Source organism: Trachurus japonicus, chromosome 13 (genome assembly GCF_045865225.1).
Source record: "Trachurus japonicus isolate A0001 chromosome 13, Traja_1.0".
Taxonomy (NCBI): domain Eukaryota; kingdom Metazoa; phylum Chordata; class Actinopteri; order Carangiformes; family Carangidae; genus Trachurus; species Trachurus japonicus.
Genome location: NC_140919.1, coordinates 26,102,555 through 26,115,171, shown reverse-complemented (window position 1 = coordinate 26,115,171; position 12,617 = coordinate 26,102,555). Strand labels below are relative to the sequence as shown.

The following is a 12,617-nucleotide window of genomic DNA, read 5'->3' as shown; positions in this document are numbered from 1 at the left end:
TAATTCAAAAGCAGCAATCCTCAAAATCACCAGTATTCACCTAATTTGCAGATATAAGTATATTCATGCTATGATTCCTGCAAGTTGGGCTCAACTAACTCAGGAGTCCCAGTTTGTGACAATAGTAAGGTTGTCGAAAGCAAAGGCGTCCAAACCTTATTGAATTTGTCCTTATTACCTCTAATGACTGACTGGCTTCTCAGCCTCTACGTGCACAACACATTTACCGACATCAAGGAAAACACAACAACACATGTCACCAACATATCAGTCCGTTACATTATTATTATTATTACTATGGAATGAATGCAACAATGTAACGAAAATAATAAAGTACTTCTGATTGTGACTGTGGTGACTTTCGCTCATCAGCCAACAACAGTCTCTTTGAAACAGTGAGCAGTGGGTTTGTTATGTGTCACTGAAACAGACACAGTGTGAGTTTTCAGAAAAGTCAGCAGCTACTGTTTGATGACTGTAGTGTAGTGTAGCTGTAGTGTCTGTGGATTTAACAGCACCGTGCTGAGCAGGTGACAGATGGAAAGAAGCCCTGAGGGGTTAGGGAAGAATATTTTTTATCATGCAATTATATTATAAAGTCAAATTGTCAAAAAAACAAAACAAACTCAATTCTTCAATATAAAAATCAACCTTTTGACTAGATGAACTGGTGAAACTGTGCTGTAGTATCAGTTTAAACAACAAAGAAATACTTTGTCCTCTGGCTCATAAAAGCCGAGCCAGAAAAACAGAAAACTGTGAAGGTTTTGAGTTTGTCACAACACAGAAAAATGCCCCACGAAGCAACATGCCAAATTTAAATAAATATAAATACTGGCATAAATATAAAACAAATTCCAAACATGAATAAAAAAAAAAAAGTTCCCTTCTGAAAGACTGGGGTGTGTCTGTCTGAAGGCTGTGGAACAACATCTTGTATCACATATAGACACTTCCACATTTCTGACAGTGAACTTCAACAAACATGACTTCATCCATATCAACAATATACAGATGAACACGTTCAAGCCACCAGAAACAGTGTCATAATCTGAGCCAGAGGAACCAGCAACCTTGTTCCTCAGAGTCTGAAACGGTTCGGGCAGTGTTTCCTGTGGAGCATGACACAGGTGGAGCAGCAGGTGGAAAGGAGGGAGATGGCTGGTTCTTCAGCACACTATCAGTGAATCCTGGCTGCTCTTAAAGCCATTTTATGATACCAGCAGTAGCAGAAGTTTACAAGCTGATGAATGCAGCATGAGAGGACTCTGCAGGGTCTAATGTTCGTGGTTCAAAGGCAGCTGTGAGAGCTGAGAGTGACACAGCTGCAGCACCTAGTGGTGACTAGATGAACTGGCAGTGTGTCCATGCTAAAGCTGGGATGAAAACAGAGATAGATAGAGATAAACATTGCACAAAAATTAAGTAAATTAGCATTTGGTAGATTATTTCTTTGTTGTAACAATGCTTATTGGCAATAAATCTCATACAATTGGAAAGCCTGTTTATTTCCCTTTTTAAATGGTGCTATATTTGTAAGGAACATGCATTTGTGGGATGAGCAGCAGAGCCGAGTGTGTGGGTTGCGCCCATGAAAAATTTGCCAAAAACAAGGCCTGCCATCATTGGACACAATCTCAACGCAGAGATTCTGTAGCCAGTGGCACCACATAACGTCACAGTCTGGGACCGAACTCTATCCTCCAAGATGACAACGCTCGCCCCCACAGAGCGGGGTTTATCAGAGACTACCTCCATAAATTGTGAGTGAAGAGGAAGGAGTCCTGACCTCAACCCCAATGAACTCTTGTGGGATCAGTTTGGCCGTAGTATAGTATATATATATAATAAGTATATTAACAATGTGAGCTGTCTTCTATTAACTATTCGTCTTCTTTGTGTTGGATGTATTTCTGGGGTCCCATTTCCTGACTAATGATGTTTGTGAATGTGATTTTATGTTTTCCTGTACATTAGAGGTTAAAAAGGTCAGAGGATATGGAACATCTGGACAGAGGCTCCTCTCTGTCTGGAGAAGGTGTGGTTCTGGAGATCAGCCAACATATAGGCTACTGTATGTGCTTTGGGCTGAGACAGGAGATGATCTCTTATTGGCACCAGAGATTTTCTCAGATCCTGCATTTTTGTGACATTGTTCTTTCTTGTAATAAAGTCTTTTTGAATGTGTCAGCGGTGTTTACTCAACACATCAATATACAACGGTGACCAACACAACTACGTTGGCTGACTTGCAACAAAAATGCTGGTTGAAGAATGGGATGTCGTCCCACAGCAGTGTGTGACTAGTGACTATAGCATGAGGACATGGTGGCAGGTTGTTGCGACTGTGTATGGCTCTTCTGCACTACTTGGCTCCTGTTTGTTTAATGAATAAATTGTTAATTTGCCAATACCTCTTGTTTCTTCGGACTTCAGTCATCACCAAACAAGAGTCAATGGTAGAATAAACTGTTTGGCATTGGCAGAGAAGATTTGTAATTTTTTTTTTCTTGGGTGAAACACCACAACACTCAGCTCTGCTGCTCATCCCACAGATGATCCGTGATTCCTCAGTGGTGCAGTAACTCCCAGTTTGGGGCTGGTGAGGTGATGGACGGTAGCGTGTGATTGCGAAATGAGCAATGATAATGATGTAAATATGTGATATCATTATGATCAGCTGAATGTGAGCATGGAGTTTCATCAGTGAGGTGTGTCTGATCCTAACCGGTCTGACTTGTCCGACTCCTCTGAGATGACGTCACGTGGGCTGAGAAACTTCAGCTATTTCACCAAGTGGGAAAAAAAGTTGTTTCTCACACAGAAAACAGAGGGAAGCTGCTCTGAGTCTACAATAACTGGTCCACACTACTACATTGATCTGGACTACAACACTGCTGGGATCAATCAGAGTCTTTGTGTGTGTCTGTGTGTGACGCAGCTGGTGGGCGTGACTACACCTGTCGCTCAGGTAATTTTATCTGCGACAACAGAAGGCCACCAAACACGGAAGTGAGTGGTATTGTCGCGGACTTGAGGCAACTGAACAACAGGTTTTAGTGTAAAAACAAGGACACGTAGAGTCTGAAACTTGGATTAAATCTTCCTCACATCAGAGGGCGAAGATGTTCAGACAAACTCTCCTATCCAGCAGCCTCCTGGCGCTTTGTCTCATGGTCTGCTCCGGCCTGGCTCAGGAGTGTGACTGGGACCTGAGCGTTGCTCCCAACCAGGGTCTCGACCTCGGGGCCCCGGGCGTCAAAATGCTGCCCCTGCCCCGGGCGGCCAACTCCCCGGAGAGCTGCAAGGCGGCGTGCTGCGACGAGCCCCGCTGTGACCTGGCCCTGGTGGGCTACCCGGCGGACGGAGAGGCGCAGTGCATGCTGCTGAGATGCATGAAGGACGGCCGGGACATGTGTGTCCTCCAGCCCAGCGACCAGTTCACGGTTTACCGCAGGGCGGACACGGCCAAGGCCCGCGGGGAGGCGCAGGACGGCGGGGAGAAGCTGCACATCGTGCCGCTGCTGGGCTCCGGGGAGCCACGGACCAGCGAGGACAACAACAACAACAGTAAGACCAAATGGCCCTAGCCTACTCACTGTGGATCAGTCAGTTCAAACATTAACAATTATTGATTATTGATTATAGCTGAGTCAGGTCACCATAATCAACAGTTTCTCATCATCAGCCTTCATCCTTGTAGAGAGAAGCTGTGTGGTTGATGAAATCACGTGGTTCAAGAGTGAGGATAGGAGACTACTGAGTAAACAGCTGAGTCACAGCTGTGTGTGTGTGTGTTTATTTGTTTGTGTGTGTGTGTGTGTGTGTGTGTGTTTCACATGATGTCTGGGAAACAGGGAAATGTCATGGTTTCATGTCTGACTGGTTTTCTGCTTCCATAGGGGCTGGCACAATGTTAAGAGATCAGAGATGTGACAACTTAATTATAACTTAATGGTAGATTCATTAACTGAATGTAATTATTCCCCAGCCCTATTCCCAGCTCACTGGCTGTGAAATTCGTAAAAGGTAAAAGCAAAAGACAATTAAATGTCCAGAACATAAATCTCAAAATGTTATATTTATTTCCAGTCAAACAAAAAAGCAGGAAATGCTGACAGAATAATTAAATCCCAAGAGACAGTTTGTTTTCTATTGATAAACTCATGTTTCTTTATTTTTTATTTTTTGAGACTGTCTCAGTTTGATATCTGGATCAGGTTTGACAAAGCTTGAATCTTGCAGTAGCTACTCAGTTATTCACAGGAGCGATGCTGATCTTATCTGTACAGGTAAACTTCCTCCTAAACCAGTGGAACAAGCAGGCTTGTATCTAACCCACACCTTTTACTGTACATAATACAGATCCATCAATGTGAAGATGCTTAATGTGAAACACATGCAGGAAGTGCTGGGCCCTTACTGCCAGATGCTGATTTAATTGATAATCAATACCTGTTGACGTGAAGGCCACTGTACGGTGTGAGCTGTCACAGTGAAGGTGATGGATATAGCTACATGTCATGGTCACATAAACAATTTCCTGACCTCGAACCCACTTGTCCGTGTGTGAGTCACGACAAAGGGATGAGGAAACACCTTTCTCAGGTATCTGCAGAGTAGATACAATGCACATTCGTGTTGTGTTCAGGTCTGAGTGCTTCCGGCTGAACTGGTTAGACCGGTTCCAGCCTGTGAACATGACACCTGGGAGGAAAAACACCTGTGAACCATCTAATTTAACTGAACCAGACTCGTTTTACAATTAAAATCAGTGTAAATGTAGTCGGTAAGGTTTAGTTGGAGTGTTTAGTGTTTGTTATTGTGTTCACGGGAGAAGGAGAAGTAGTAGTCTTCAGGGAGAAACCGGAAGAAACTTGCCTGAAGTGTATTTATCTCTGCTGGTCAATAAATGATCACCCTCCTCTGCCCTGTTGTACTCACATGGAGAGCTGCTGATCTTTCTAAACATATGAATTTAAAATATAGAGATGTTTCGACTTGTTCCTTACTTCCAAATACCCACGCTGCTGGCCTAGTGGAAGCAACGGGACATTTTTAAGGTGTTTGAACGTTTTCTTGGTTGTTTCTTAGTGGATGTTGAATCAATCATTAAATTAAATGTCATAATGACAATTGAATATTGAATTTCTTTCAAATTCGATTTCTACATTTTAACAACACATTTTAATGAGGATCAAATCTTCAAGTGCATAAAATGTAGCCCATATGAATATCGATTTCTATTATGTGAACTAAATTTTATTTCATCACTTGGATTCCTGTTGGATTGTCTGTCTGTCTGTCTGTCTGTCTGTCTGTCTGTCTGTCTGTCTGTCTGTCCGTCTGTCTCCCTGTCTCTCTCATAAAAACTCACCGTAAAAAGCAGCAGGTACAAAGCTTTCCCTGTAACTGCCCTTAATCTGAGGAGCCTGCGTGTTGTTAGTCATTACACTTTACATAAGTAATGCTCAGTGTCATCTGTGTAACACTGGGAATGTATCTGCTGCTTCCTGATAACATTGCCTAAAGGAAGTAAATATGACATGAAACATTACGTTCCTGGCATGCGACCTTGTGGAGTTTTGACTAAATGAGCTGGTTTTTTTGTGAATAGTTGAGTCATTATAAACATGAACGAACTGGTGAGTCAGAACTGAACCCTGCATTTACTTACAGTTGAGTCTAATAGTGAATAACGTGTGGCTGGGGCCGTCATTGCCAACATGAATGTTAAAACCACTGTGATGAATTTATCTGTAATGAGAACGGACTTAGTAGTTAGCACCAAGATGCCGACATCCATTAAGCTAAAGTCAAGGCCTCTAAATGGCAGTGTACAAACCTGTAGGTGACATCACGGCTTAAATGTAAAACACATAACTAACCACCGTGGTGAAACATTAAAGCTCTGAGTGCTGACTCACTCACACTGACACTGAAAAGACACACTATTCTATACCTAGACCGTGATTCAGAGGGAAATGCCTCACAGTGGCTGCACCTGTGTGTGTTCAGTGTGTTCACCTCACTTGTGTGCACTAGCTGGTTAATATTAGAACAGAGTTGAGGGAGGGGTCCGTCAGAAGCCATTGTCCTGTGTGGTGTGGGTCTGCTATGTCGCTAACAGTGTGTGTGTGATGACTTAATGTGCTAACACCCTCCAGTTCAACGCCTTTATTATTAAGATAACAATACAGAACATACTGCATTTATATAATCTGTGTGTGTGTTTGTGTGTGTGCAGGTGAAGTTGTCTCTGATGACACAACTCCTCCTCCGATGACTACGTCCCTTGACAAAGGTAAACTTTGTTTTTAGTGTGCGATTCACTGTCACACACACAGCTTGTACTGTAATTGTTATGCTCTATCTCTATGAGTGATATGGATATATTTACTGTACATATCAATATTCCTGTTATTGAACATACAGATCGATACACCAGTTATTGGTTGTGCAGACCAATAGACAGATCAATATGTTTCTTTATATCCTGATGCCTTATAGTTACAGTAGCTTTACTTCACCTCACCACTTCCTGTGTCTTGTCCCCTATTGGCCCAGATGTGCCTGAAGATGCTGAGAGTCCAGCTGAGCCTGAACCTGCTGCCACAGAGTCTGCTAACGCTGAGGAGACAGGTAACATCACACCTGGACACACACCTATACTGTACTTCTTAGTTTAGAGTCCATTTCTGACACACTGATAGAAATGAATTCGACTCTTGGTGACCTGCAGAAACAAAGTCACCATTGCTATGATGTCATAACTGTCTCAAGCTCAGTTTGTCTCTGTAGGTTGTATCTGAGTTTTAGTATAAGGGTCAGTGACAAATAAAAAATGTTTCTTTAAAAAAAAGAAAATAAATGAATAAAAATTGTTTTAAGACCATGCATCAGATACTTTTAACAAAAGTAAGACCGAATCCTGAAAATGTCAAATGGCGTAACCACAAAATAATAATAAATATTAAAGCAGATATCAGTGGAATGTTTTTGTTAATATAAGTCCTAAATAGTCCTATTTTCCGTCAGCAATCACTTACATGAAGTATTTCAGCCTAAACACGAGTCTCTCCGTCACTCTGCTCTGCTGTAACCCGAGGAGAAAATTTTCCTTGTGGGATACAAGTGTTATCCAATGAGGGGAGAGAACGGCATGAAGGGCTGTGTGTGCAGCCAAGGGATGCGCGTGAATGTGGTGACGTAGCACGAGGACCAATTGATGCCTGACAAGGGCGGGGGCTGCTAACTCATGGTGCGTTCAAGGAAACTCGTACTTTGTGTTTTTCCTTCCTGTGAAGTCATACCAGTTCGATCTGGTACGAGTTCACGGGTCGGAAGTTACGAGTGGCCGTTATAGGGAACTTTCACAGACAACAGGACGGTAAAAACACGAGCTACGGGTTACCTGGAACGCTACCAAGTCGTAGTTGTGACTTGAAGCTGTAACTTACGGTTTCAAAAGCCTGCCTTGAACACAGCATTAGCCGAAACGGCCGTGCCGCTGTTATCTGCTTTAAATATTTTTATCTACCTAAAGTGGATTTAAATGTTTACTTTCTTCTGAAAACATTAAATTGATTTGACTTTAACTGGATTTTTTTTTACTGTAATATATACGTATATTTGAATTTTAATGCATTTTAGCAACACTGGGCAGGACTTATCCTAAAAACACAGCTTTTGATCTAAATAATGTGTGACAAATATTTTTTAATTTGTCAAGAAACATAGTGTTGTATTGTAAAAGTGAATTACATTTATTTCACATTTGAGTCCAGATTAATTGTCCTGTATATAGTCAGGTTTTTATGGAAAAATAAAGGTTACACCACTTGACACTGGGTTGCTTCATGCCATTGACCCATAAATGAAATAATAAATAACAGCCTAGTTGAGAGCCAGCAGAGGGAAAGGATGGAGCGGAAAATAACTGGCCACTGAAAAGAACAATGAATGTGTGTGTGAGCACGAGGTCCACGCAAATATGTGTTCATCATCCAGATGTTTTCTCTGTCTTACAGGAATGGCTGCTGATGAATATGCTGGTATGTTTCACATACAAACCCCCCACATCCCACACCCACACACAAAGAACAAGATTAATCCAGCATCTGTACGAAAACACACAGAGGAAGTAAGTCAAAAATACTGTCAGGAAAAATCTCATCATACCTGTGTGTGTCCTCTCGTCCAATCAGAGTACTGCCAGGCGGAGCCTCTGGCCGGTCCTTGCAGGGCGGCGCATAAGCACTGGTACTACAACAGTGAGACTAAAAGCTGTGAGAGGTTCACCTACGGAGGCTGCAGAGGAAACAAGAACAACTACATCAGCAAGGAGAGCTGCGTGGCCACGTGCACGGGTAACACACACACCTGCCTCTACCTGTCCATACCTGCATATGTGGGGCACACAGCTGTACTCATTACAGATGTTGACTCTCTCTCCTCCTTCAGTGTCAGTCCTGCCGTCCGCTAGGAAATCTTCATCTGATGCTGCCGAGCCCAAAGGTGAGAAAGTGAAACTCTGACCAGACGTGTCCAAACCTGTCATATGAGATAAAGTCCAGTTAATGACTAATTAATAAAGTCATCTTTCTGTCTCTGTACCAGTGTCTCAACATAGCTGTATCTCCTTATCTATGCGGATTAATTATAATAATCATAATTTGATTTGATTTGATTTATTTGACAGTTAATTAAAGAAACGCATACAATCCCCCATCCTACAAGCATAAGAAGGGATTGACAGGATGTCGTTCCAATAAAACTGACGAGGATAAAAACAACAGATGCAACTGTGATTCAATCTGATCCGCTGTAATTAACTATCTTTCTCAGCTGATAGTTGTTATGTTTTATCTCTATGATGAGTTTATAAAGATATAGTTTATTTACCAATCACACAGATCAATATTCCTGTTATTGAATATGTAGATCAATACACCAGTTACTGATTACACAAATAGGCAGGTCAGTTTATTTCCTGATATCCTGATACGGTTACTGTAGCTTTACTTCACCTCACCACTTCCTGTGTCTTGTCCCTCCTGGTCCTGGTCCAGCTGAGCCTGAACCTGCTGCTCCAGAGTCCACTAACACTCAGGAGACAGGTAATATCACACCTGGACACACACCCACAACAACCTTATTGCACCAACAAATATTTAGGGATAGTAACATTTTAATAATATACTTTTTTAGTGTCTATGTTTATGACACACGGATTGTAATGAATATTATACACGATTAAACTCATTATTAGCATGGTCACATGAGAAAAGTGTTCACCTTGATGTTTTCTCCCTCCTATAGGAATGACTGCTGATGAATATGCTGGTATGTTTCACATTCAACCTCCAACACCACCCACATATAAAGATAAATAAATGCAATAAAATATAAATACAGTAAGTTCACAATTACAATTAGTGTCATGATATGACAAAGTAAATAAAAAATGAAACGATAAAAGGAAAAAAGTAGGGATTTAAGTTCAAAAGAGACTATCCTAGTTCTGGGATGTTTTCTGGCTTATTTGTTATTTAAATGGATGACGTTTCACATTCTTCAACTTTAAAAAATGTATTAATTTACCTCAACCAGAGACTGATTCCAGATGTTTATGCAGCATCTGTAAATAAAACACACAGAGGAAGTAAGAAAAAAATACTGTCAGGAAAAATCTCATCGTACCTGTGTGTGTCCTCTCGTCCAATCAGAGTACTGCCAGGCGGAGCCTCTGGCCGGTCCCTGCAGGGCAGCGCATAAGCACTGGTACTACAACAGTGAGACTAAAAGCTGTGAGAGGTTCACCTACGGAGGCTGCAGAGGAAACAAGAACAACTACATCAGCAAGGAGAGCTGCGTGGCCACGTGCACGGGTAACACACACACCTGCCTCTACCTGTTCACACCTGCACATGTGGGGCACACAGCTGTACTCATTACAGATGTTGACTCTCTCTCCTCCTTCAGTGTCAGTCCTGCCGTCCGCTAAGAAATCCTCATCTGAAGATACCGAGCCCAAAGGTGAGAAAGTGAAGCCTCTGGTGTCTGAACCTGTCATATGAGAGAAACTCGAGTTAATGACTAGTTAATAAAGTCATCTTTCTGTGTCTCTTTATTTATGCGTCTCTTGTGTTTCAGCCTCAGACCAGTGCATGGCGAGCCCTGACCCTGGTCCCTGCCGTGCCGCCTTCACCTATTTCTACTATGACCAAAAAACTGAGAGCTGCCGGTCGTTCATCTACGGAGGTTGCAAGGGAAACCAGAACCGTTACAGCTCTATGGGGGAGTGTATGAACCGGTGCAGCGGCACTGGTGAGGAACAGAGATTTCCTGCAGCATGCTGCTGATCTGGTGTAACGTGATGTGACATGTGTCCTGATGCTGTTCTTCTCTTTCAGGCTCCTTCGACGGTCGGGCCAAACGTCCCAGCCACTGGACTCCAGGTGGGTTTTAGATGGATCGATCAGATCTGAAGGGCTTCTCTTCTGCAGAGTACTCTGACATGAACTGCCAGTTTATCCTTCTTAAAAATGAAATCTTTATTATTAAAAATGAAATGTTTATGTTATGTGTAGTCTAAAGTACCTGTATGGGCTTCCAGTTACTGTGTTTTAAATGCACCTTTAATTGTATTGGAATAAAAATGATGGACAGCACTGAGGCAGTTACCTCATGTAACCCAAGTAATAGCTTATACTGTAATACTGCTTCCATGTCATGTTATATTTATACTCACTTGCTGATATCAAGACATCAAGTCATAAAATTATAAAGATGTGACTCAGACCGATCTGGATTTGTTTTGTTTCATATAGGCTTTACACAATAAGAGCCTCCTGTATGACTCAACCCTCTAATCTCCATCTTTTCCCCCCTCAGTCTTCTTCCTCTTAATCACACTCGCAGCCATCTCAGCTCTGCTCCTGGTGACCCTCGTCGTCATCTCGATGAGACGCCATCGCCTGCCCCGCCGTGCATCTTCCATCAGGTAAAAAATGACCTGTCAGACTTTGTGGCCTTCTCTTTCTCTCTCTCTCTCTCTAAGCAGGCCTGCACACAGAGATTGAACAGCTGTACTCACACAGCAACATTTTCTAATAAGTGTTTTTGGTATTTGTTTCTTCAGTGATAAGGAGGAGCTGCTCCCGGAAACATACGAACAGCTCTCTGTGGAGTCTCTGTCCATCCCAGGGAGTCCCACCCCTGACAGGGCCTGAGGAGACGCCACGACTCACCAGTGCACCTGCGGAGGGTCGGCAGACAGGGGAAGGGTTGTTGCACCTCAGAACTGATTTTAGATGTTATTCCTGTGATTTGATGATTAAATGATTTAATTTCAGAGTCAGCAGAGGACACTGAACCAAACACAACAATAGTCCAGTAAAAACCATCATCAGAGGGAAATTAGTTTATTAATAACATGAAGACTGGGCCTCTGCTGTATCTGCCCTTAAGCTGTTTCTCAAGCTCCTTAGATTAATTATCAGAATTCTCTTCGTCCGTGGTGCAGCAGGTGGATTTTTATCAGTGATGTGTTTTTATTTGTTCACTTTACAGGGATGTTTCTGCAGCTTGGGAATGGGCTCTCTGCCTTTTGTTTTTACTGACCTGAAGCCAAACACTGCAATATACAGTATATCAGATAAATCAGGTGTCACTCTGATCTCTGACCATCAAATGAGACAATTAAATATCCATTCAAAGCAGTCTGTTAATGAAGTGAGCGGTGGTGTGGGATGCACTCAGTCAGGGAAGGGGGAGTGCAGTGCAGGACAATACTGTTACATAGACTACCGAGTTGTCAGATTAAACGGCAGTAATGTTCATTATAAATCATCTTATTGATTATTAAGGGAAACTTTTCTTTGAATTGCACCGAAACAAAAAATTATGACTTAATGATAATCAAAGTAGTGATGGTAGCAGAGATGTAGAAGTAACAAAACAAGCGAGATGATTATTTTACTTGACGTGAAGTTTTAAGATTGAAGTTCTTTTATTTTATTGAGACTCTGGGATGAAATGTGAAACACAAACAGAAGATGAGAACAGCTGATCTGTGTGAAGAATATCAGAGAAACAGAAATAACAAATCTTAAATGCTCATGTGACAAAGTGCTTTTTAAAATGTTGACCCAGTGTGGCTTTGAATTTAATGTGTTTTATTAATGATGCACTGTTTTGACCGCTTTTATATTTGAGCTCTGATTTGTACCTGCAGTGGTTACACTGTCTCAACTGTTAACTCTGTACTAACTTTTATCAATAAATAAAACTATCTCTAATGGTCTTAACCTGCATCAGTCATTCAGCAGCTGAAACATTCATACAGGGGATCTGGTGATTTCTCTAGGTGACAGTCAGTCAGTCTTTGTGTATAAATACTCTAAATCATAAACCACTTATGGTCATTTTAATAGCCTACTAAAATCCCAAATAATAATCTCACATTGTACTTAAATAACTATTTTATTACTGATATCAATAGGTTAAATTAGAGGTATTTTGATAGTTTTAGTGTTTACATGGGTGATTAGTCAACTGTGACTGTAAAAGCTTATTGGATGAGCAGGAGATTCTGTGAGTAAATGTAAAAATGC

At 41.8% G+C, this 12,617-nt stretch overlaps 1 protein-coding gene across 1 annotated transcript; it reads left to right on the top strand.

The window, feature by feature from the left end:
* The first annotated feature begins 3,020 nt into the window (after nt 1-3,020).
* spint2 (serine peptidase inhibitor, Kunitz type, 2) lies at nt 3,021-12,007 on the top strand. Its single transcript, XM_085796680.1, has 13 exons — nt 3,021-3,570; nt 6,511-6,642; nt 8,031-8,054; nt 8,208-8,369; nt 8,464-8,517; nt 9,072-9,119; nt 9,322-9,345; nt 9,729-9,890; nt 9,985-10,038; nt 10,156-10,329; nt 10,416-10,460; nt 10,897-11,005; nt 11,144-12,007. The coding sequence occupies exons 1-13, from the start codon at nt 3,126-3,128 to the stop codon at nt 11,232-11,234; spliced, it is 1,524 nt and encodes a 507-aa protein (XP_085652806.1). The 5' UTR covers nt 3,021-3,125; the 3' UTR covers nt 11,235-12,007.
* The last annotated feature ends 610 nt before the right edge of the window (nt 12,008-12,617 follow it).